Source organism: Elaeis guineensis, chromosome 3, assembly GCF_000442705.2.
Source record: "Elaeis guineensis isolate ETL-2024a chromosome 3, EG11, whole genome shotgun sequence".
NCBI classification, from domain to species: Eukaryota; Viridiplantae; Streptophyta; class Magnoliopsida; order Arecales; family Arecaceae; genus Elaeis; species Elaeis guineensis.
In genome coordinates, this window is record NC_025995.2 from 119,270,531 (window position 1) to 119,295,935 (window position 25,405).

Here is a 25,405-nt window from a genome sequence, read left to right on the forward strand (position 1 = left end):
TATAAGGTTTAGCCTTGAGCCACTTCGAACCTTTTTCCCCCACCCTCCTTTTATGCGGGCTTCCATGTCGAGGACCCAATTAGCATCTCCTTGGTTGCAGGATGCTTCATCGTGACGCAAGAGGCCGCGTGGAGATGCCGAGCCTATTTTCTATTAATAACGATTCCATTGTTTAGGATAGGGACCGTGAGTTTGGCCCGTCATCGGATATTTGATCTGATCTAATCGACATGATGCATTTTATCTAATTCGATTAGAATTTAATTTTAAAAAATAAAAAAATATTTAAAATAAATTCAGATGAATATAAATAATAATATGTCTTATTTCAAATCCAATCTAATATTATTTTAATCTAAATTTCTTCTCCAAAATTATAATTATTTTATAATATTTATATGATGAGTTCTTTATTCGGTCTGATCTGATTCGATCCTCTTATCTATCCTATCCCACCCGATCTGTGATTGGACCCGACCTAATGAGGTATAAACGGTATGCATATTTAATTGTAGGATAATTATTGGTTAATCCGACCTATTTTCAACTCATCGCCGTTCTTAGTTGAGAAATTGTTTGCGGCCCAGCCCAAACCTGTGTCACCCCTAAAGTAGGAAGAGAAATTGTTTGTGCACCGCACGCGCCGGCCCAGTCCAAACCTGTGTCACCCCTAAACTAGGAAGAGATTCTTTGTTCAGTGCACGTGCGCACGGTGATCGGCTCACATATGGTGTCGGGCAAAAAATATTTGGACTGGGCCGACAAATGGCTAACTGGGCTGCTTTGTCAGGTATTCAGCCACAAAGCTATCAAGCTAGAGATGATTCAAGACCAGAAAAGCCATCACGGTTTCCTGTATACTGATGACCTGGGGTCCAGTGTATGGCATTGGGCTTAAGAACTTGGGTTCCATAAATTGCTTGTCTCGCTCATGTATTTTGACACCTAGGTGGACATCTAACATTACTTGAAAACAAATTAGTAGAGTTGGAATCTTTTTAAATATATTTATCACGGTCATGAAAACTATCTTACATAGGACAGTGTGCTCGATATCTCTAAGAACAAAACTACTGGGAGTGAACTAGGAGAGTAGGAGGGATGAAGCCCATAAATGATATACCCTAAAAAATAGTGTCACTCGTCCACTTATAATTAAAAATAGCACTTTCTTGGACCCATATAACACAAGTAAATGACACACCTCTTGAAGGAATCGCTGCCTTTTTTTTTTTTTTTTTAAATATATATATTTTATTTTAATCTTGGCTAAAACTAGAAAGTATTATTAAAACTATAAGATAAAACGTGTCGGACATATCCTCTCAGCACAAGCATTACAGTAAACTAAGTTCAAGGCTTCAAACTATCTTAGACTGGATGCAGCATTTTAAGCCAATTTCTTAGACATCTCATCATAAATAATATGATGCCTATTGGTCATGCCGATTGCCGCTATCCACTTAACACTTGTCCATGGCTTCTTTTGATGAATTTTGGAACGAGAATACGGCATTCTGAGCTAACTCATTTATTTCCCCCTCAATATATTTTCTACTTTGAAAGACCATTATATATGGACAAAAGCATATGAATCCAATGCATGAAAGCATGAGGAGAGTAGAACAAAGGCGCATGAAAGCACAGGAGAGGAAACAAAGGCGCATGAATATGAATATGAAAGCTTCTCCGACTCTTGGGGCTAGTGTCGAGTGTTTCTTTGTGGAGCCTCCATCAAAGCTAGGCTCCAAAATACATAAATGTTTATATATTAAACTAAAAGCTGGTGCTGATTTTACAAGGCGAGGGATTTGACGCTCTTCACATTGCCTTTGAGCTTATGTCGGGCGGCTTATTCCACGTCTTTGAATGATAAATTAAAAAACTAACCAACGGGCGTCTAAATCAATAAAAATTAATTATAAATAATATTAAAAAAATATTATTAATTTTATACTAGTTATGAATTATATAGAAAGAGATCGTTCTCCTCGTGTGAAATATTTTTGAAAAATAAAATCATAAAAAAACTCATGGATCAAAATAAATAATCTTTTACATATTTAATCAGGACTGCAATCATGGCGTTCCAGATAGAAGGTCATCCCTTCAACCAAAACCAGTAGATATAAAAATCTTTGATGTGTGGACAAATACTATGGTATATATTCAGAAGGCATGGTCCTGTTATGATTTAGCGAAGCACTCAATCCTCTCATAGTTTATTTCCCACATCCTTCGACCGGAAAAAGATGAACCGTATCTGATCATTCAACCTAGTGGGCTCCGCGGATCTTTTGCCAATAATAAGTCCATCCAAAAAAACGGCTATAAACAAAAGTGTTGCAGAAACGTGTCACGCGGACTCAAGCCCCACCGTCTGCTCCGTCATGATCAAACAGTACCGCGGTGGACCGCACATTAAATACATCACATGAGGAACAGTCACCATCAGAACCATCCATTATACGCCAATTTCGGACTCGATCTCGTATGACCTCTTCATCTGGACCCACCGTTAACCGTTGATCAGACGGCCGCCATGAAAAAACCTGCCCCTTTCCCAATTTCAATCACAACCATCCAAACATTTAGAAACCACGGTCATCATAACCTCCCCATGGACTGAACCCGAAAACTCGAAATCTAAGCCGAGTCAACAGTTATGAACCCAACATCCAGCTCGGAACCAAAGATTTTTACCACTTAAACCCCTGGTTGGTTACCTACTCAAACCCACTTCGCGAATTACGGGTTCGCCATCGCAACCGACAGGGACCCAAGTGGCGGCTCCTGAAACCACTAACGCGTCCGAAGTTTTTCTCGCGCGTGTGAGCGGAAACACGAAATGAAAAGCCGGGAAGAGAACGCCTCTTGCTTTCCTCCGTTCTTCCCCTTCCTCCCTCTCCAAGAAACGGGCGTCCGCAAGGAAGAGGAGAAGGAGAAGGAAGGAGAGGTACCACCGCCGCAAACGAAGACGACGAGATGGAGAGGAGCGTCCAGGTGGAGGAGTTGACATCTGGTGCGAGCGGCCGCATAATCCCGGTGTTCAGGAACATTCGCAGGTCGGTGCCGTCGCCGAGGTCGGTTCTACGGATATTTGTCTTCTTCCACACGATCTTTCTATGGTTTCTCCTCGTCCTCCGCCGGAGTGGGCGCAGTCCGGTCTGCACCAAGATGGCGGCGGCGGCGGCGGCGGCGTCCTCCTCGCTGGCGTTGCCGCGGCGGAGTGGGGGAGGAAGGGGGCCGAGGAAGGGCTGGAGGGCGCCGAAGGTGGAGGAGGAGGACGTGCGGAGGCGGCGGGCGCTGGCAGAGGAGCTGGCGATGGTCCACCCGTCGGATGACCGGGACGGTGGCTGTAGGTGGGAGACGTTCGTGCTCCTGGGTTCCAGAAGGAACTTCCTCTTCTGCCGCTCGTGGGTTCCATCGGCCGGACATATGAGGTGAGTTCATCTATCCACTGCTTGCCGTATCTTTTATGGATTTTGGTTATCTTTTGGTTCGGGTTTGTTCCAATGGGCAACAAATCGATGAAAAGTCTGTTTTAGTCTTATTACTGCCGATCTCCCCACTTAAAGTCGGTCGCGGAGATGAATGTGGCCAAGGTAAAACCACTGCTGGACCTTCGCCTGAACACTTGCAAAACAAGTCCTCATCGGGGTGGCATTCTCCGGTGAAGGCCCTCTGACGCTCAACAGATTGGAGAACAATGAAAGGAGAGAGCGAGGAGTCGATTGTATACCTTGAAGGGTCCTGAAGCCTTAATTTACAGAGGAGGAGTTTGAGTCGTTTCCATTTTAGAGTTCTGAGGATCTCTGGATTTGCCGCACAGATTGATTCGGAAAAGATATTTTCTTTTTACGGAAGACTCGATGGAGGAGTTCTATTATATCTGAAATTTTTCAATTTGAAGGAGGGCCGAATCTGATGTGGAGATTAGCTCGACGATGGATGAGCTATGATAGATCGTCCGTGATGGAAATATTGGAGTCCGTGGAGCAGACGCTTGTCCTCTTGCTGGCTGAAATAGATCGGTTGTGTACGAGCTACTGTAGGTCGTCCAAAGACGAGGTGAAGCAGGATTAAGCCAAGGAATAGGGATTACTACCAATTCGATCGGTCATACCAGGCGATCTTCATATCTGTCGTTATAATCTGGTAAATATATCTCCTAGCTTGGCTCTGATCGAGGTTATGTAAGCTGAGGCCTTGGTACGGATCTACAATAGATGCCTTCCACTCTTGAGGTCAAGCTATCCATAGGTCGGCCGAAGAAAATACCAGTCCGAAGTCAAGACTGATCCAGTCGAGCTATCCTCTGTTGACACGTGTTGAAGATCGGCATCCTAAATCGAATTGTCTTCAAATTTGGACCGTCGATTCATCGGATCCACGGGAGCCATGTTCTGATCAATCAGAGGCTGTCATTTGTCGAGTATCGATCGGAGAAGATAAATCAATAGTAGATCGGAGCCATCCCAGACTTCTATAAATAGAGCCGCAGTAACTACATTTTTACTGTTTTCACTATTCGGAGGGGAGAACTTTGGTACTTGGAGACTCTGCCCAGTTGCTTGGGTAAAGTCGAGCTACCATTGTTCATCGTCCCTTGATTGCTCGGCCATCTCGTCTTTAGGTCAGTTTCTCACTTCTCAATTATGAGTGAGTCTGGCTCGTCCCCCACCATCTGGAGCTCGAGCGACGACGTTAGGGATGTGGACCTTGAGTCCGATGCAGTTTGTTCTTCGGGTAGATCTGAAGTTTCGGACTTAGGTCCATTTAGAGTAGACTTTGTCCTCATCCTTGAGGATTTGGAGATTATTAGATTAAAATACCAAGTCTCAGTCGAGTTTAGGCTGGAGGTCGCCGTTCTCGAGGAACGGATAGCTCTCCTCGTCAGGGTCGAGTAGGCCTTTGTGAGAAATCCTTGAAGGCTGGTCTTCGGCTGTCCTTCCATTTTTTCATCGTAGAATTTCTTAATTTAATAGAATAAGCTTCTGTAGCATAGTGCCAAAATCTTGGTGTCAGATCTTAGGTTTCTTTACCTACTACCTTCTCCTTGGGGTCGAACCGACCTTCCATCTTTTTTGGGCTTACTTCATACTGAAAGAGCACCTTACAAAGGTTGGATGGCGGTATGCCTCTCTTCGGAAGGGACGTTGTCTCTTTCAGGGTGCTCTTTCCTCGGTGCATAACTGGAAGGAGCATTTTTTTGTCTCGACCAAGCAATCTTGGGACTTCAGCACGTCGTGGGATAGACCTCATAGGTCGGCGGTCATAGCTCCAACTTTGTTAGATGCCGAGGAGGAGGTATTGGAGCAGATTTTCGGTCATACTTTCCCTTCATTGATCAAGCTCCTTACTGAGGAGAATTTATTCAAAGTCGGGTTGAGTTCGACTAACCCTAAATGTAAGCATCTTTTTTTTTTTTTGTAGCTCGTCCACCACGTTGATCATTTTTCGGAGACGGTCCGTGAAGCTCGATGAATTTCAAGGGAGATCGAGGAAAAGGTTGCTCAAGCCATCTGGAGGGCAGACGATGCCTAGCTGCACAAATGAAGGCCGAGGAGGAGAACAAATCGCTGAAGGAAAAGGTGAAGCGACTGAAGTCCGAACTTTCCAAATCTTGAGCCGGTGCTGAAGCTCGGCTATCAGCCGAGAAGAATAAGTATGAGGAGAAGTTGGAGGCCATCAAAATCATCGTGATCGAAGCCTTCCGCTCTTCGGCCGCATTTCAGGATATTAAGGCAGAGTTTGGCTCGCTCTCATATGTGCAGGGGGCCGAGGATTTCAATGAGAAGGTCAGAATCATTTTTCTGATCTCAACCTCGGCCTCCTGGAGTCGGACGGTGAGGAGAAAGAGGTCAGCGAGGTTGGAGATGATGGGCTGCGAGCTAAGGATCTCTTCATCCCAGCTCATGAGGATCCAGTTATCGAGGAAGTGGCACCAGCTCCAACTCCAGCCGTCATTGTCCTCTCCGACCATGCAGAGGCCGGCGAGCCTCGTGCTCATGGGGTTTAAGCTTTTTGTAGCTCAGCTCGGGCATGTTCGAGCTTAATATAGGTCGGTCCGTTTTGTAGACCTCGGCATTTGCTGAGGTATTTTTGTACTGGACCGACCAAATTTTGTAAAAACTTTTCTTTAATGAAATGACTCTTTTCCTTCATCACTGTGTCATCAAGGCATGTAGATCGGCTGCTTTATTGTAGTAGAATTCGATGTTCGACCTGCATCAAATACTACGGAGACCGTTCGTCAGCTTTAGGTCATTTTCTTGGCGACGAAGAGTGGAAAATTGCCTCCGAATGTAAACAACCGTCAGAGTTCGATAGGTGAAAGGTCGGAATTTGGGCTGTTCGATCCTTGATCATAATCGAGGAGCACATATTGGAGATTGAATAATGACTGGGAGGTTCGTACAGAGGTGCGTACTGCTCCTCGGCTAAGGCCAAGGAATGCGCGATGGAGATCGAATGGAGATGCATACCGCTTAATTGTAGTCGAGGAGTATGCGATGGAGAGCCGCATGGAGAAGCATTCCGACCGTGGAGCACGCGATAGAGATCCGCATGGAGAACGCATTTCGATCTTCAATTATACCGAGGAGCGTGTGTTTGGAGAATCACATAGAGAATACATTTCGATCCTTGGCCATGGCCGAAGAGCGCATGTTTGGAGAACCGCATGAAAAACTGCATGGAGAATATATTTCGATCCTCCATCATGGTCGAGGAGCATGTGTTTGGAGAATCGCATGAAAAATACTTTTCGATCTTTGATCGTGATCGAGTGCGTGTTTAGAGATCGCATAGAGAACACGTTCCGATCCTCGATCGCGGCCAAGGAGCGGTGTTTGGAGAACCATTTGGAGAACCGCATGGAGAACATATTTCGATCCTCGATCGTGGTCAAAGAGCGTGTGTTTGGAGAACCGCATGGAGAACATGTTTCGATCTTCGATCGTGGTCGAGGAGCGTGTGTTTGGAGAATCGCATGGAGAACAGTTCCAATCCTTGATCGTGGTCGAGGAGTGTGTTTGGAAAACTGTATGGAGAAGAACCGTATGGAGATACGTACTGCTCTTCGGTCGTGGCCGAAGAGTGCGCGATGGAGATCCGTCTGGAGATGCGTACCGCTCCTCGGTCGTGGTCGAGAAGTGCACGATGGAGCCGAATGGAGACATATAGATCTACAAAAATTATTTTTTATTATTTAATTTAATAAAAAATTACAATCCAAAGGTGATAAATGCGCAAGTTGTCGAGTTCCAAGTCCTGAGAATCAGGGTTCCATCCAATCGATGAAGATATTGGACTCCCGACCAAACTACTTCACGGTCGAGGAGCGCACGATGGAGATCCACCTGGAGACGCATACCGCTCCTCGGTTGTGGCCGAGAAGTGCGCGATGGAGGTCGAATGGAGACATGTAGATCTACAAAAATTATTCTTTATTATTTAATTTAATAAAAAATTACAATCCAAAGATGATAAATGTGCAAGTTGTCGAGTTTCAAGTCTTGAGAATCAGGGTTCCATCCAACCGACGAAGATGATGGACTCCCGATCGAACTACTTCATTAATGCGGTATGGGCCTTTCTTCTGCTCGGCTTGATCCGAAAGGGGTATGACTGATCTGCCCCCCAAAGATGCTATGGATGGCCCCTGCTATTGGCTGATCTCTGCTGGGGTCTTCCTATTGTGGAGGATCACCTCGTGGGTTCTCTGGGATTTGTCGTTCGTCAACATAGCGCCGAAGATGTCCACACCAGATGAGTGCTTCTATCTCCTCTCTGAGTTGCCAGCATTCCTCCGTGTCATGCCTGTGGTCCTGATGGTACCTGTAATATTTTCTTGGATCCCTTGCTCATGCTGGAGCAAGCATCCTCTTTGGCCGAGGGAGCTCTTCTTGTCGATCTATCTTTATGAGAATTTGGGCTCGAAAGGTGTTCAGCAAAGTGAGTAGTGGAATCTTCGCGGAGGAGTCCTAGATCGGCGAGATGCTTCAGGGGATCTAGGTCGGTTGCCCCAAGGTGGAGTTCGAGAATGATGAGGCTTTGCTCTGCATGTCGATGCTACACTTGCCTATGGTCTTTCTTCTTCTCCTGCCTGAAGTTCTGCTGTGATCCCCTGCCGAGGTTCTCCCCCCACCGACCCCAGCCTTTCTTGGCTTGAGCATAGTTATATGCCCCCTCCAATATTTCGACAAAGTCCTTTGCGTAGTTGAGGTTGAGGGAGAAGAGGAGGTCGGTCTAAAGGAGTCCGGCCTTCAACGCGGTCATCGCTACAGATTGATCCAGAATTCGAACTTTCAAAGTTGCAGTATTGAAATGGTTGATATAATCGTGGAGAGGCTCATTCTCCCTCTGCTTGATGCTAACGAAGAAGTTCGAGTTACGTCGCTGTTAGCGACTACTAATGAAGTGTGCAATGAACTGTCGACTCAACTGATGGAAGGAGTCTGCGGAGTTCGGCTACAGATTAGAGGACTAATGATGAGCTGTCTTCCTCAGAGTCGAAAAAAAAGCTTGGCAGAGAGTCACATCATTGGTTCCTTGCAAAAAGAGTTCGGAAGTTCTCTAGATGATCTACCGGATTGACAGTTCTGTCGTAGGACTCCATCTGAGACATTTTGAACCGAGGTGGTAAGGGCTCATTCATAATTCTTTGCATAAATAGTGGGTCGATGTTGAACCCCAGATCATCATCTGGCTACTTCAAGGCTTGGAGTGCATCGATCCGTTGCGGCATCTCCTAGAACCTCCTTTTCAGATCGTTCTCTTGGATTGGGCGGTGTCGAGGAGAAGCATGACCCGGCTTAGAATTCCTTCTGAAATCGAGGTAGGTGACCGCCTAGGTTGTAGTGAGGTGGACTTCTAGGTCAGCTATGATGACTGGCTCCCGTCCTCGGACTATGGGGGGTCGGTCTGCTGATCTCCCTCTGGCCAGCTGTGGATTTTTTGGGGCAAGATGAGGCTCGCTATTCTATTGCATTTCTCTTACCGCAGTCGAAAGTGCCTGCACCTGCTAGATGAGGCTATTATATTGATCCCGAGAGATCGCTAGTGTTGTTGATGCTACTGACGGTGGATTCTCTTGATTCGATGGTGGTGGTGCGTTGATCATTTGGATGTTGTTGGCCTATCGGCCGTTGGAGCATTGCGATGCGTTCGACGCTCTCCTTCGAGTTCTCATAGTGGCTGATGGCGAGCTCTTTCCTCTCGAAATAGGATCTCGAAATCAATCAAGGATCCTTCCTCTAGCGTCAAGTGTTGCTGTCGATCTCTCCATCTGAGGTCGGTCGCTGAGGTAAAACCGCCATTGGAGCTTCATCCGAACACCTACAAAACAAGTCCTTATCGGGGGTGGCGTTTTTCGGTGAAGATCCTTCGACGCTCAAGTCAGGAGATTGGAGAACAATGAGAGGAGAGAGCGAGGAGTCGATTGCATATCTTGGGGGGTCCCGGAGCCTAAATTTATAGGAGAGGAGTTTGAGTCGTATCCATCTTGGAGTTCTGATGATCTCTGAATTTGTCACACAGATTGATTCGGAGAAGATATTTTTCTTTTATGGGAGACTTGATCGTGGAGGAGTTCTACTCTATTTGGACTTTTTCAATTTGAAGGATGGCCGAATCTGATGTGGAGATTAGCTCGGCAATGGATGAGCTATGATAGATCGTCCATGGTCGAGATACTGGAGTCCATGGAGCAGGTGCTTGTCCTCTTGTCGGTTGAAATAGGTCGGTTGTGTACGAGCTACTGTAGGTCATCCGAGGATGAGGTGAAGCAGGATTAGGCCAAGGAATAGGGACTACTACCAATTCGATAGGACGTACCAGACGATCTTCATATCTGTCGTTATAATCTGGTAAATATCTCCCCTAGCTCGGCCCTGATTGAGGTTGTGTTAGCCGAGGCCTTTGTATGGATCTACAACAGACTTCTAGCATCAAGTGTTGCTCCTAATCTCCCCACCTGAGGTCGATCGCTGAGGTAGATGTGGCCGAGGTGGAGCCACCGCTGGAGCTTCGCCTGAACACCTGCAAAAAAGTCCTCACGGGGGGCGTTCTCTGATGAAGACCCTCTGACACTCAAGTCAGGAGATGGAGAACAATGAGAGGAGAGAGCGATGAGTCAATTACGTACCTTGAGGGTCTCGGAGTCTTTATTTATAGGGAAGGAGTTAGAGTCGTGTCTGTCTCAGAGCCCTGATAATTTTTGGATTTGTTACACAGATTGATTCGGATAAGATATTTTTCTTTTACGGGAGACTCGATCGCAAAGGAATTATATTCTATCTGGATTTTCCTAATTTAGAAGAAGAGGCGGATCTGTCGATGGAGAATATAGCTCAGCTATGGACGAGCTATAATAGATCGTCTGGGGCTGAGGTTTTAGAGTTCGTGGAGCAGGTGTTTAAACTCAAGTTGTCTGAAATTAATCAGCCGTGTATGAGCTATGGTAGGTCATCCGTGTAGGAGCTATGGTAGGTCGACTGAGATTGGTCGGCCGTGTATGAGCTATGGTAAGCCGTCTGAGATTGGTCGGTTGTGTATGGGCTATAGTAGGTTATCCATGTATGAGCTATGGTAGGTCGTCCGATGATGAGGTGAACCAAGATTGGGCTGAGAAGTAGGAACTGCTGCCGATTCAATAGGTCATGTCTGGCGATCTTCATATCTTCCATGTACTCAATCTGGTAAACATCACTCCCATAGCTCGGCCTTAATTGAGGATGCGTTAGCCGAAGCCGAGGTACAGATCTACAACAAGTCTCAATATTGGATTTCTAGGGATTTTTGTCCATTGATTCGTTTTTCTTATCAGAAATTTTAAGTTTTGTTGGGTCTCTCGCTTGTAAATTAATAAAAATGATAACATTTTTTTTTTTTGGATCTACTGTGGAATACTTGATTGGAAAAGTTCTGCTTTGGCTTCAAGAAAAGGATGTCTGTTTCGTCTGGCAAACAATTGGACTGTTTTGGGACATCATACCTCATACAGAGCCCACAATCAGGGAGTTTCTCAGCTCCCAACCATCATTTCAAGCTTGTCTTTCGACATCCTGAATTATATGAAGCAGCTGAGTTCCATCGAATGGATGCTTGGAATTACCAAATGATAGACTCATCCTATAATTTGTGTGATAATCTATTCTTTAGCCAATTTTGTTCTGTTGATGCTAGTGTGCTATCCAAAATGCAAATATAAAATTAGTTGTAATTGATATGTAGAATGCTTTTAAGCCCTAATTGATACAATCTTGTTTCCCAAAGTGATCTTTGTGAAACTATATTCTTCTTGTATATTTCGTCTGCTGCTGATATATTATGATTGTTTCTAGTTTCACAAAAGTTTCAAGCCCTTGTACTATTACACTCTTCTGTTAGGTTCTGTTTTCATTGTCAGTCATTGTTTCAGATGGCTATTTCACTTGAACTATGTAGATTCAGACACTAAGCAATATGCTTCCATTACCTGCATGCATGCTGTTCCTCATAGAGTGGCTGAAATGATTTGGCACAGGTTTGTCACTTAAGTTATTGGTTTTTGTCTTCTGACTTAATTAGTTGTATTAATTTAACTTTTATATTTTTTGATATCACTACCTGATAGGATATTTCTAAGATATGAGGACCATACAATCCAAGGGGTGACTTTTGGATAGATCAAGATAAGTGTTTAGAGCTTGTTTCACCACGTCTTCTATTCTCTGATGTGTGTTATCAGTTAGCCATATGTTCTTTAATAGATAAATGATCTTTACTAGTTGATGGTGTTAGCCTTCCGAATGGCATTCCATTGTCTTGTGGTATAAGTTGCTCACCTTTAACATGGAACTTTTATTGAGAATGCAAACGTTCATTAGTAATAGTGCCTTGTTATCTAGTTTACTAAATCAAGCGGTCTGTATGGACTACAAGAATTTGTGGTTTGCCTACTAGATCCTTTCTCAACGTTTGCGCCATATGCCACTAACAGATGCTTCAATCATATTTTAGATATTTGAGCTTTTTTGTGCCATCAATGCAGGCCTCTCATTTATGATTATTGAAGAGTTTATATAGCTTGGACATTAGGATTTATAGACCCTATGGAAAGCTTTCAACTTTTGGATTATATTAAGTGGAGCATGGATTATTGTTGATTAGCTATCACATCATAGTCAGGCATATATGGTTATCAGCATTCAGAAAAAGCAAGGTCATAAATGCAAGAAACAAGGCATTGATGCTTGATGGCACAGCTGCTAACTTAGGTAGATATACTATGACTGATGACAAGGTCGAACACTCTTGTTGGAGGGAAGCAGGCAAGTGGCCGGTGAAGCACAACAGCCAGCCTGCAAACTAAGGAGGCTTGTGGGTAGATTAGTTACAGGTCGCTATAGTGAGGAGGGAAGAAAAATAGTTAAAGGAGGAAGAAGAGAAGGAAAAACAGGAGAAAGATGAAGGACAGATAATGGGAGGAAAACTGAATAGGAGAAGAATGGGGAATGGAGGAAGAAAAAGGTAAAAGAATGGGGCATGGAAAATGACTATGGAGCACACTTGTGTTAGAGGACAGAGAACAGGTGGCAAGCAGAGGATGGCAGCGTGGATGCAAGGTAAGGAGGCTGAGTGGGTATGGGAAAATAGGAAATTTTCTTCTTCCCTCTCTTCATCTCTCAGTTATCCTTGAATGTGCTTTGCATCATGCTGGCAGGAGCACAAATTTTACAGTTATTAAGTATATGATAAAACTTGTATATATCACTACTAACTAACAATATTTGTAATTGTTTTTTTTTTTTGTTAACTTAATTGTTGTTAACTACATTATATGACTTGTGTGGGTCAACTGACTTCTCTAGGGCTTAGACAATGCTTAAACAGCCAGATAACCATTAGAAATTCTGGGTGTTGTTTCACCTTCTTTAGGCAGTTATTGCCTAGGCCAGACCTCCAGGCAGCTGCTTTAGTGCATGATTATGATCAATTTGGGACATAATAAACATGTGTTTTATGGTTTCGTTGGAGTAACAAAATCAGAACTTCTCAGGTTGTTTCACTGCATGAAACTTTGAAGATCTTTTGCAATTGCGTTTTACCATCCTGCTTGTTTCTTCTTTCCTCACAATGAGCAAATTGTTTTGCTAGAATATAGTTCTCAAGTATTTGATATTTTCTCACCTACAGAACTCTGTGATGTATAGCCCCTTTTGGCTTGAAAGGGACAACTGAGACTAATCAGGACTCTTGATACGGAGCCGGTATGCTAACATGGCTCTTAGCTAGCCAGTTAGAGGTTGACTGTTCATGCATTGGTTATGTTAGAGAATATTGATATGCAAGATGAAACATATTCTTTGTTAATGGTTATCTTTTCCAGTATGCTGATCTCCAAATGGCTAGCTTCAAACATGGCTTATATAAGTTTACACATATAAAGAGTTTGGCACGCCAAAACACCATCCTCTTGTGGAGCTTGCATACTGCAAATAAAATAACTGCCCCCTCAATTCTCTTTCTGAAAAGCTCTAATGGCATTGCATTGCATGGTAACTGTGTCCTTGGTGCTTTTTCCTTTGTTAAGAGAAGATGATGGATAGATGGTGTTCACAAATGACTTCAGTTTTGTCATTGTTTTCTAATTTTATCTTCTAATTTGAGGATGAGTTTGTTTTATGATCTGTATAAGATATTGTATGCTAAAAGTTTATTTGTGCTGTGTTTTGCAGAGGTATTTTGGTGATTATACATGGGCTTAATGAGCACAGGTAAGGAAGTATTACCTGTATTCTTTTATCTTTTAACATATCCTTTAAAAAAAAAAAAAAAAGGAAAAATCTTTTAACATTTCAGGCCTCCTTGTATCTGTGCAATTGGATAAAATTTGGTTCGCATGATCCCTCAATGTAGTTCATCAGACTCATATTGGATGGCTGCTAGTGTTAGGCTCTATGCCAATGATCCATTGGATATTGGAATCATCACTTTCTGAAGTAATAGGCCTCAACATGGCACCATCCAATCTGTCTGATGGTCATGTCTGGTGTGGCTCTTCCCTTTGTTCCTTTTTTTTTTCTTTTTGCTGGATTTCTGTTAATGCAACCAATAGTAAAAGATGCTTGGACCAGAAGTGGACTAATATATCACCTAATTATTTAAAATTTTATCTGATTTCTTCCTGCTTTCTATTTTCAGTGGAAGATATGTGCACTTTGCTAGGCAGCTAACATCATGCAATTTTGGAGTCTATGCGATGGATTGGATTGGTGGGTACATGGCTATTTCCAATCATTTCATTGTTTTGCCCCTGAAAAGTTGCACATTCATGCTGGTTGCTGTAACTCAAGTAGTTGTCTGCATGCCGACACTGAAGTGAATCCATATATTGTTTGATGGAAAGTGCATATACAAATTCAGCTAAAAATGTGTGTCAGTGATATTTGTCCAAAATTATTGCATCTGCATCAATTTCTCAGCCACATAAGTCTGTTCTTTGTTCAACCTTTGTGTCTATCAAAAATCTCCGATTTTTACTCTCTGGTCATAATGATTTGGTCATAAACTGCTTAGTATGACAAAAAATGGTGAACCAGAATTTCTACAACATATTTCATTGATTTTTTATACTGCATGTATGTCTTATTTAAACTAATTACCAGTATCCAGAAGCACCTTTTCTAATGTCTTGTGCATACACGACAGCAGCTGGCAGGTTGTAGTTGGTAATTATGTCATTCTTTTCACCTTGATCTAGTTACCTCTTGGTTTCCAGTTAGTGTTTGGTACTGTATACTAATTGATTATTGTGCTAGAATATGCTTGTGATGTTCGTGGTTCATGTAGATATCTTCATTTTTCTTTTAAAAAACACTTAGCATATTGACAAACATGGTGAGTTAAAACTAACAAATACTTTCTGGTCTTTGACAGGCCATGGTGGCAGTGATGGATTACATGGTTATGTGCCTTCACTAGATCATGTTGTTGAGGACACTGTAAGTTTATCAATTGGTGTTCAGTTTAATGACTTGGAACTTCTCCTGATGTTCAGTCTAATGACTTGGAACTTCTCCTGACAATATACACTTTCTTTTTAATGATGTATGTTTATTTTGTCGGTCCATATTTGCAGGGAATTTTCCTGGAGAAAATTAAATTAAAGAATCGTGGAGTACCTTGTTTTCTTTTTGGTCACTCTACTGGTGGGGCTGTGGTTTTGAAGGTAATTCCATAAGATAGCATCATGATTTGGAATTGGATCATTGTACTTCCAATCTGTTATTGGGGTTATTAATAACTATGGAATTTCACAGGCAGCTTCATATCCGCATATTGAGGCCATGTTAGAAGGGATTATTCTAACATCACCAGCACTGCGTGTAAAGCCAGCTCATCCAATAGTCGGGGTAATTTATTCTCATCTCTTCTTGCATGAACTGCACAGAATTTGTTCCATATGCATCTACTCAAATGCATGTTTTTTTTGTATTATTATATTCATATAATAAAAAAGGAGATGAGTATGTGCATATACTCTGGTTATCATGGTTGTGCCTGTGATGTCTAAGATGTCAGTTAATCTTACTTGACATGGAAGCCTTTTATTATGACATTGAAATGACGTTGCTAATGTACGCTGGTTAAAGGCCGCTTGTTAGACCTAATTCATCAACGATGACTTTATGATCAGTCTCAACCACTTTCTATATAATCAGTCTCAACCACTTTCTATATAATCAACCAGTGAATAAGAATCCAGGCCAATATATAGTTAAGACATTGACAAAGATACAGCTCTGTGGCTCCTCAAGTACACCTAATGGATCTACTTCATTCACAGGACTGTTTACTGATGCCCAAACTTTGCAGCTCATCAGGGTTTGACTTGAAGTACGCCCATGAATTCATACTATTCTATTTCTTGGTCCATCCAGGGATCTCTTACACAGCCATTCCTTTTTCCCGGCTATGATCCTACAATGTCATCAACAGGTTATGGTGGTGCAAAATCTTTATATAAATTTGATTATATAAGCCTAATGACTGCTTCTGCTTGTGATATTTCACATGCTGGAGCATCAACAAATTCTTGAGCGGTACAAGAACTTGGGTACGCTACTTTCTAATCGTGCATACATTTTTTAGGTTTAGCTCAGGTTGGCCCCTGCCTCCTCTCCCAGGTTTTCTTGGAGCTCGGCCAAAACTCATCTGAAAGACTTGATGCTCTAACTTTGGCATGCTACACTGCTTTCTAATCATGCATATGTTTTTTAGGTTTAGCTCAGGTTGGCCCCTGCCTCCTCCTCTCCCAGGTTTCCCTGGAGCTCGGCCAAAACTCATCCGAAAGACTTGATGCTCTAAGTTGGCATGCAGTGTGAGTAGTGTCAGAAAAAACTATGATACCACAACTGTTGTGATGATGGCATCTCTTCTCATGACAATAGTAGTCTGCCCGAATGATATCTACGACATCTAATTTTTCTTCACTAGTTATTGGCTGGCCAAGATGTGAGCAGTCTAACAGAAAATGAATTCTTGGGTGACAGAAGAAGAAAATTTGAAGTATCAATCATGTGATTTGCTCTGATCAAAACTATTTACTTGGTTGGAGCAACAGCAGGTGGATACTCACTTGCATTTCTTTCCACTTTGCGCAGGCTGTGGCTCCAATTTTTTCACTCTTGCTCCCCAAGTACCAATTCAAGGGAGCTAACAAAAGGGGCATTCCAGTGTCCAGGGACCCTGCTGCTATGTTAGCCAAGTACTCCGACCCTTTGGTCTACACTGGTCCTATGAGGGTTCGGACAGGCCATGAGATCCTTCGCATATCTTCTTACCTGTTGCAGAACCTGAAATCAGTCACCATCCCTTTCTTGGTGCTACATGGAACGGCAGATAGGATCACTGATCCTTTGGCTTCACAGGATCTTTATAATGAGGCTTCCTCGGTATGCAAAGATATAAAGCTCTATGAGGGCTTCTTACATGACCTCCTCTTCGAACCTGAACGTGATGAGATTGGTACAGACATCATCGACTGGATGAAGAAGAGATTACAGCAGCAATGCCTACAAGGACAGTGGCACTCCTAGTTTGATACAGGCGATCGGGCAAGCAAACCTGGTCATTAAAAGCTGAATCAATTCTAGTCCATGTTTATGTTCTTTTACATAACAACGGGGATTGATATTTGTGAAAGCTAGATTATCATCATTTTGTATATGTTCATCCTATGGCAAATGGATTCAAAAATTTGATGAAGCAATGTATTGTGTGGCATGACTGCATGATGCGGCTTTAAGAACTGCTTGTATCCTGCCAAAGCCTGCTAAGATTTGGTCGCGATATCACGCTGCAAACTGTAGGCTGAATGCCATTTCCTGGTATTTTAAGTTGTGCAAATGGATGAAACCGAGTGGAGGGTGCTCTGCTGTATACACTTACCGTGGGATAGGCTTGGTGATTGGTACAAAGCCTTGTTTGGGAAGGTCGGAAGTCTAAATTCTGCTTGCGTGCTTGGAGTTTTTCTGAACGATTAGAGTGCGACGATATTTTAAGCATTCATAAAAGTGGGTCGAGATATCTTACCGTAATAATAAATTTGTTGAAAGTGTTGCAAGTTGACCGCTTTAAAGTTAATTATCCGTTTATCTCGAATTTTTTAGTATTCTAATTTTTAAAGTTTTTAAGTTTAAAAAGATATTTTGTTCTATTCTTATTTATAAGTAGTGGGTTTTCTCTATGTTTTAATGTTGGTGGGTTGTTGGGATATTTTCGCTCACAACGCGGGAGGTGGGATTGGTTGGAAGATATTTCTCCGTTGAGACAATGCACAGTATGGGAGCATCCTTCGTTTTTGTTTTTGGTACAGGAGTATGGTTCTTTTATAGCTAGGAGAGTAGCATGGAAATTAAATGCGCTTTTCACTATCTTGTTGTAAATTTTTTTTTTTTAATTTCTTTTACTAGTCATATAGCACGAGCAAATGCATGTGGATTGAATTAACGTTGACAAAAAAAAAAAAAAAAGAAGAATATTCTAGATATAAATTGATTGCAGTATTAGATTTGGAGAATGACAAGTTATTTGTTAAAATTTATATTGATTTGATGTTTTTCTCATTATTTATTTCTTTTTTCTTCCTGAAGGATCATTATTATTACTTCTTTCATATGAAGTAATCGACGATGCTGAAATTTAACCTGGTTATGCTTAGAATGAGCCAGGGCTTGGGCCCATATCTATGGAACTTGGCGAAAAATGAGCCCGGCCAGGCAATCTTAGTCTTAGAGCTCAAGCCCGGCCTGACATCGTTATTGGCTCCATTACATGTGGAAACGATCACGCTGGTTGTTCCTTAGAAACAAAATAGAAAACTGATTATTTCTTGGGAACAAAGTAACCATCCATGTGTGTATGTTTCTACATATCTATGTCTACATGCATACATGGCCAATACCAGATATGCATACATGGCCAATACCAAATCAAAAGATTAATTATACTTTGGCAACTTTATGTGAGGCAGACTTCTGCTTTGCGAAAGTGATAAATGTATATGTACATGTATGTATGCGCGCGTGCACTTGTGTGTATGAATTTATGTATACATGTATGTGTTTAGATTTTAGATCATGTTCACCTTACTTAACAAACAAATTACAATCGAGATGAATTTTGAGCTAACAATGAGCTGCTCAAGAACCTCCTGGAGTGTATATTTCCCTCTTTATTCTAATTGCTGCTCTTTGTTGGTACTATAAAAAAAAACTGATCTGGTGTAACCCAAAAAAAAAACTGATTTAGGAATGGTATGAACAACTTGGAGCACTGGATTTGATTACCACATCTAGCTATGTCAAGGGGAAAGGCAAAGATCAGTAATGTAAGTTGCTTGAGAAGAGAGAACGATAAGGATAGAAAGCAGAAGTGGATTATTTGTCAAAGTAAGACTATTTTAAAGAAAAATTGGGTAGCCCATATCTATTTTTTTAATCTTCGTTGAGAGTAGGTAGAGCTAATTTCCACATGTAGATAAGCTTTTTTGTTTTCTTCCTCCAAAAAAAGAATGATAAGCATATTTTTTTAAGAACAAGGAAAGCTGAGTGACCAACCGGTCACTTCGTTTGAAAGCAACTCTGCTAAAGAAATCCGAACAACATCCAACGAAGTAGACAGCAAGACCAGCCATTCGTTCTCATTTTGACTAATTGTATATGGAATATGGCAATCCACGCAGCCTAGTTGCGGGGGCGATCTCATTCCGAAACTCTGACAAGGTCGTGGCAACCTCGATCGATGAGCCCCGTTCTGCTTATAAATAGACCACAAAATTATCTTGATCTAATTGGTACGTTGGAAATAAATCATCCAGAATTGAATCCAAAATTTCTAGTTAATAAGCAGAGAGTTGTGATTACTTGGATGAGTCCTAGTTCATAATTTATCCAGTTCTATTCTATTAGAGAATATTAAAATTTTCATACTCTAACAACTATGGAAAGGGATATTAATTTGGAACTTCACAAAGACGGACACTTTTTTTCTATCTGTTCTTATGCTATAAGGAGGGACATTTGTTTTTTTATTAGAAAGAAGACGGGACTGATCCCAGGTCATTAGCATATATCCACTTTGTGACGACTTTACCAACTCTAAAATTGATACCTTCAGGCATTTTTCCTTTTTTTTCAGCAAGTGAAAATATTTTAGAAAGATAGGTTAAATAATTTTATCCAAGTAAACTAGGAGAAATATATAGTTACTCCTCTATTCAAATATCCCGATTAATCCACAAATTCTTCTATTACACCTGTACTATCTTCATTCTGTCAAAACACCTTTTCATCTTCGTGATGTTGAGAAAGTGGCGATGGGTCTCCCATCTTTCTACTGGGAGAAAAAAAAGGTGGGCAAGAAAAGACTCTATACTACAAAGGCTTCGACCATCTCAGCATCTCACCAGAAAAAAGTCCATTAATTTGTTGAAAAAGTGATGCCATTTGTTGTGGTAAAAGGCAAATCTATCACTAAGCTGTTTGTAAGAAACTAATTTATAGCCGCAGAAACATTCATTTGGATCCTTCAAGCAGATATCAAATCGCAAGACTAGCTTTTGCATAAAACTAGAATTGAATCAGAAGCTATGACAAAATAGACCATATGCAAACTACTTGCACTTTATTCTCGAATAAAAGTCATTAATACAATATTAATGACCAAGGATTTATTCCCACACACTGATATGGCATGGCATGCATCACCCCCACATATATCTTAAACAGTACTGAGAAAGAAAGAAAGAAATTGCACCATGTATCTTATTACTCACTAGTAGGAGGAGCAAAAGCCGGAGAAGCTTTCAGGACTTCTTCCACTTTGTTGGCCATGAATTCGAGACCAGTCAGCAGATAAGCAGCCAAGCTATCTTGGGTCCAGCCCTCCACCGGTCCGGACTCGAACGACCACTCGAGCTTGCACCCACCTTCTCCCTCCTCCTCGAGAACCTTGAACGTTGAGACGTACCGATCGAACCCCATGTTGCTGTCAGTGACCTCGTAGCCGTAGCTCCGAGCCACGGGATCGAAAGCTAGCAGTTTTTCCTTGGCCCAAATCTCGGGCTTCTTGCCATCGCCCGGCGCCGTAGCGCAGTACCGAATGCTGCCCGGTTGGCCTTCGAGGCCGGCCACCTTCTCGCACACGGCGACGTCGGGGAGCCACAAGTGAATGCTGAAGAAGTTGGAAACGAGAGGCCAGACTTGATCAGCCTTGGTGTTTGGGAGATGGATGGAGGCTTTGCCTTCCCACCTCTCTAATTGGTTCTGCTCCATGTCCAAGGTGGTGAGGCCCAATCTTATGTTCTTTTATGAAGAGAGGATAAGGGTAAGCTAATAAATGGTGGGAATATTTTGGACGAGTGTGAAAAATTCCAGGCCACCGATATTAGTAGCTGAGGACCACCACCAAGGGCATGTTTTGTTTTATATGTGAAGGTTATCATTTTCAATAAAACATAATTATGAGTTGGGCCTTGCCTAACTCCATTCATCAGAAGGTCAGATCTTTTTCTTTGTTGGAGGATATGGAAAGCTTATCTTTGGAACGACCTGCGCCCCTTTTGGAAAGTCACTAATGGTGGGAAGCATGGCATCAATACCAGGGCCGGACCACAAAAAAGATGAGCCTGATGAGATGAGCTAAAGAATCTCATGAGTGACGACATGGATACGGTAGAAGCCATATTATTTGGTTGAAGTACTGCACTTAGGACATCTGAAGCCGATTTTAAACATGATTAGTCGTGTTACCTCCTTGCTTTCGTTCAGAGTTTCCCATTTTTTTTGTGAAGCAAATCAGTCAGCGGATGGTTTAGGCAGTCTCCGTGATCCATTTGATTTTCATTTTGCTTCTTCTTTTCCCTTTCTCTTCCTATTGGGAGGCGCATGTTTTCTGTGCAGTCCAAAGATATGTAGCCTTCTCTCCCGGGTGGCCAGTCAGCTGACTGAAAGACCCTATGATACTGTGGATGTGTGATATGCTACCTGACCTACAAATCAAGCCAACGCTCTCTTGCCCAAGCAATATATCGAAAACAATTATATTTGATCCTCTCACTTTCAATTAGCAGAGATATGGAAATTCTTGCAGGGACTTGCTTTATCATCCTTTTAATCATCACCGTGTTGAGTGCTAATTTTTCATCTGTGGTTTAACTCAAAAAAAAAAAAAGAAAGGAAAAATCTGTGGTCTCTTACCTCCCGAGGATGCCTTTATTTATTTGGTTAGAGTTTTAAAAAAAAATTGCTGAGGAGTGAAAGAGAGTTTTTATTTGGTTAGAGTTTTAAAGAGAAAAATAACGTAAAAAAGATACTTTTCACGTTTTATGAAAAAAGCAAACTCATGGAGGAGATGGATTTGGAGTCTTTTCATGAGATAAAAATTAGTGATCTTTTTTTCTTTTTTAAAATATCTTTCTAATATTATCTTTATAAATAATAATATAATATTATATAAATACTATAATAATATTAGTATAATATAATATTTATATTTATATAATATGATATTTATATTAGTATAAATATTATAATATTTATACTAATGTGGTATCTTTATTAATATTATATCATATCTATATTAATATATTAATATTATATTCGATAAATATATATTAATGTTGTATTAATATAATCAATTATTATGATCTAATATTATATTATATTATATTAATATTAATATTATATTAATATATATACTAAGTTTGGGAGTAAAAATTTATGGTCTTATATCTTTTAAGAATATAATAGATATTTTACATAATTTTTTCATAAAAATAGATGCTTAACTAAATATAAACTACTCTATAATAATTCAGTTTTTCATAATCAATCAAACATATCAAAATTATGTTTTCAAACATAAAGTAACTTCTTTAGAAAAAATTTCTCCGGAAGAATAAGTTCTTCCTGCAAACCAAAGCATCCTAAAATTATCATTGTAGACGGGCAAAAACTTGCTCACCAATGACAGCTTCAATAGATATAAACCCTTTCATATTGCAATAAACCTTTTCATATTGCACTTTTAAATGATTTTTTTTTTTACCCAGAATAATCATGGTATGTATGAACTATGGGTCTACGACAGCCCTGTCATTAACAATAAACGCGAGGACTTGTGTTTCATACAGTTGAGTTATGGGTGCTGATATCCACATCTCGATTTTCATTGGGTGCTGCTGATTGTTTTTATTATTTTTACCTTCACCCTGCTAATTTATCGGTTTCATTATATATTTAGGGTCCGTTTGATTAGGATATGTCAGGTTACAAGATAATCTGATAATTTTTAAAAATTATTTATTTAAAAAGATGATTGCAAAGGTAAATAATTTTTACTATATTTGATTGGTGAAAAAATTATTCTGAAAAATAATATTGAAAAAAAATTACTACGTTTGGTTGAATGTAAATCTACATAAGAATATGATCAAATTTATAAATATATCTATTAAAAATAAAATAATTTTTAATATTAGAATAGTATTGTCATCTCCAATTAGTTTTTATGTAATGACTATAATCACATAATCATTTACAAAATATTATCTCCATCTTAATTTTTTGATAAAAATTTTTTATTGAATAAATTTGAAAAGACATGAGAATAAATTTAATAATTACATATGCAGCTTTATTAGAGATATTTTAGACAAGTATGAATTACCGCCATTCGAAAATTTATCAAATATCGATCATCCTATGATATTTATTTTACCTTTTCTCTCCGAAAAATAAACATGGAGCCCATCAATTTTTTTATCATTTTTTCTTCTCTCTTTTATATCAAATATGATAATCTGGCATGTAAATTATTTTCTTATGTCAGATTATTTCTAACCAAACGGTTCCTTAGATAAGGTAACTTCAGCCACAGCACTAACAATAAATCACCTTTTCCCTAGAACGAAACATTCTTTTTCTTTTTTTTTTCAAGGATTATTGGTTCCTGGGCCAGCGGATTTTGAAAAATTTTGTTTCTCTCCATCGTCGGTCTCGAACGGATTTATCCAACAGATAACTGACGACGACTGGCATCCAAACAGCCCCTAAGTGATTTCTAAGTACAACACAAGAACAGCTTCACCTGAGTCTAAAATTCCATATTTTACTCTTTTCGTGGTCTCTCATTTGAGCACAAAAAAATATACCTTCACGATGATTGACTGCCGCTTTAGCTTTTTCTACTAGCCTCGGCTTTTTCTACAAGCCTCCAAGTTCCCTTTTGTTGTAGGCTTGTAGCAAGTAGGTAATGCATCAAGGTAATAATACCTATCAGCATTATGAGGTGGATGTGCCTCAAATTGATGAAGGTTCCAGTCCAAATATGATGGGTCTGTTAATCGTTTCTGGGAATATACGTTAATAATTGAGTTAGAACGGTAAAAAAGGATGTTTGAAGTGACAGACACTATAAAGTTTCTGATAACTACCACCACACTTTGAAGGAGGTTCGCTTCCAAGACAGGTAATTCTTATTTGCCATGCTCCTACATTCTTAAAAAGATAAGATTCTTTTTTTAAAAATCAAAAGTTCTGCAGCATTTATTTTTAAAATAATATATTTTGATAAAATATTTTTAAAATATCATGATTCAAAAATTATTTCTGAAAGTATCGTCTCGAGGTCACGTAAGATAAATGTATGGGTTGAACCCATAACTTTTAAATCCACATAGACATCCGACACGAATTTTGATATTTAAATTTATAAGTTAAACTCATGATTTAATGATAAAATTAAATTTATGATTCAATCTATAATTTAGTGATAAAATTAAATTCATGGATTTAATTTATGAATTAAGCTGTTTAATTTTTTTATTTAAAATTAAATATTTGTGGCTCTAAGCCATATTTTCAAGTTAAAAAAAAAATAAAGAAAGGAAGAAAGAGAGAGATGGAGGGGGGGGAGCTTGGGCACATGCGAAGGGAGGAGTAGGGGTGGAGGAGAGATATATTAAATAAAATATATATTAAATAAAAAATAATAATATATTAAATAAAAATAAAAAAATATGTATTGAGTAAACAAAAAAATCTTGCTGCAGCTTCGTACTTCTCCACCTCTCACATATTTATTTATTAAATAAAATAATAAATAAAAAATAAAAAATCGAAGACGGCATAGAACTGCATCGCAAAATGAGATCGCGGGACTATGATGCGAAGAGTGGGTGATGAAGCTACATGGAGTCTCATGGAGTTGGGGCAGATGACGAGACGGACGTAAAAAAATCTTTTTTTATTTTTTATTTATTATTTTATTTAATATTTTATTTATTATTTTATTTAATAAATAAAATAAATAAAATATATGGGAGATGGGGAGGGTGTAGCCGCAGCAGAATTTTTTTATTTACTTAATATACCATTTATTTTATTTTTTATTTTTATTTAATATATATATTTTTTAATTTAATATATCCCCTCCCCACCTCCCCTCCCCTTTCTCTCTGTCTGTCTTTCTTTTGACTTGAAAACGTAGCTTGGGGCCACATATTTTCAACTTCAAATTAAAAAAAAAATAAACAACTTAATTCACAAATTGAACCTATAAATTTAATTTGATCATTAAATCATAAATTCAACTCATAAATTTAAATATTAAAATTTATATCAAATGTCCATGTGAACTCAAAAATTATGGATTCAACGCACGAATTTATCCTACGTGACCTCCGAACGGTAGTTTCTAAAATAATTTCTGAACAATGCTATTTTAAAAATATTTTATTAGAAAAAATATTATTTAAAAAAAAATCCAGTTCTACCGGTCATACATTTAAAAAGCTGTCATAGAACCATGTGTTTTTTTCTTAAAAGAAAGAAAGGCAAAATAAAAAGGAATA

General features: G+C 39.9%; 2 protein-coding genes across 3 annotated transcripts; one reads left to right on the forward strand and one right to left on the reverse strand.

Moving 5' to 3' along the window:
* The first annotated feature begins 2,825 nt into the window (after positions 1–2,825).
* LOC105040542 (uncharacterized) lies at positions 2,826–17,260 on the forward strand. 2 transcript variants are annotated; one of them, XM_073254633.1, is made up of 8 exons: positions 2,826–3,443; positions 11,426–11,530; positions 13,725–13,763; positions 14,191–14,261; positions 14,926–14,990; positions 15,128–15,217; positions 15,309–15,401; positions 16,653–17,260. In XM_073254633.1, exons 1-8 carry the CDS (start codon positions 2,986–2,988, stop codon positions 17,085–17,087), a joined length of 1,356 nt encoding a protein of 451 aa, XP_073110734.1. In that variant the 5' UTR covers positions 2,826–2,985; the 3' UTR covers positions 17,088–17,260. The 2 variants fall into 2 exon arrangements, with proteins under 2 accessions (XP_073110734.1, XP_010915408.1); XM_010917106.4 differs by lacking the exon at positions 11,426–11,530 and having other exon boundaries at positions 2,832–3,443.
* A 2,896-nt stretch (positions 17,261–20,156) lies between these two features.
* On the reverse strand, positions 20,157–20,879 carry LOC105040541 (lachrymatory-factor synthase). The gene has a single exon (XM_010917105.4). It carries the CDS (start codon positions 20,823–20,825, stop codon positions 20,319–20,321), a length of 507 nt encoding a protein of 168 aa, XP_010915407.2. The 5' UTR covers positions 20,826–20,879; the 3' UTR covers positions 20,157–20,318.
* Between the last annotated feature and the right edge of the window lie 4,526 nt (positions 20,880–25,405).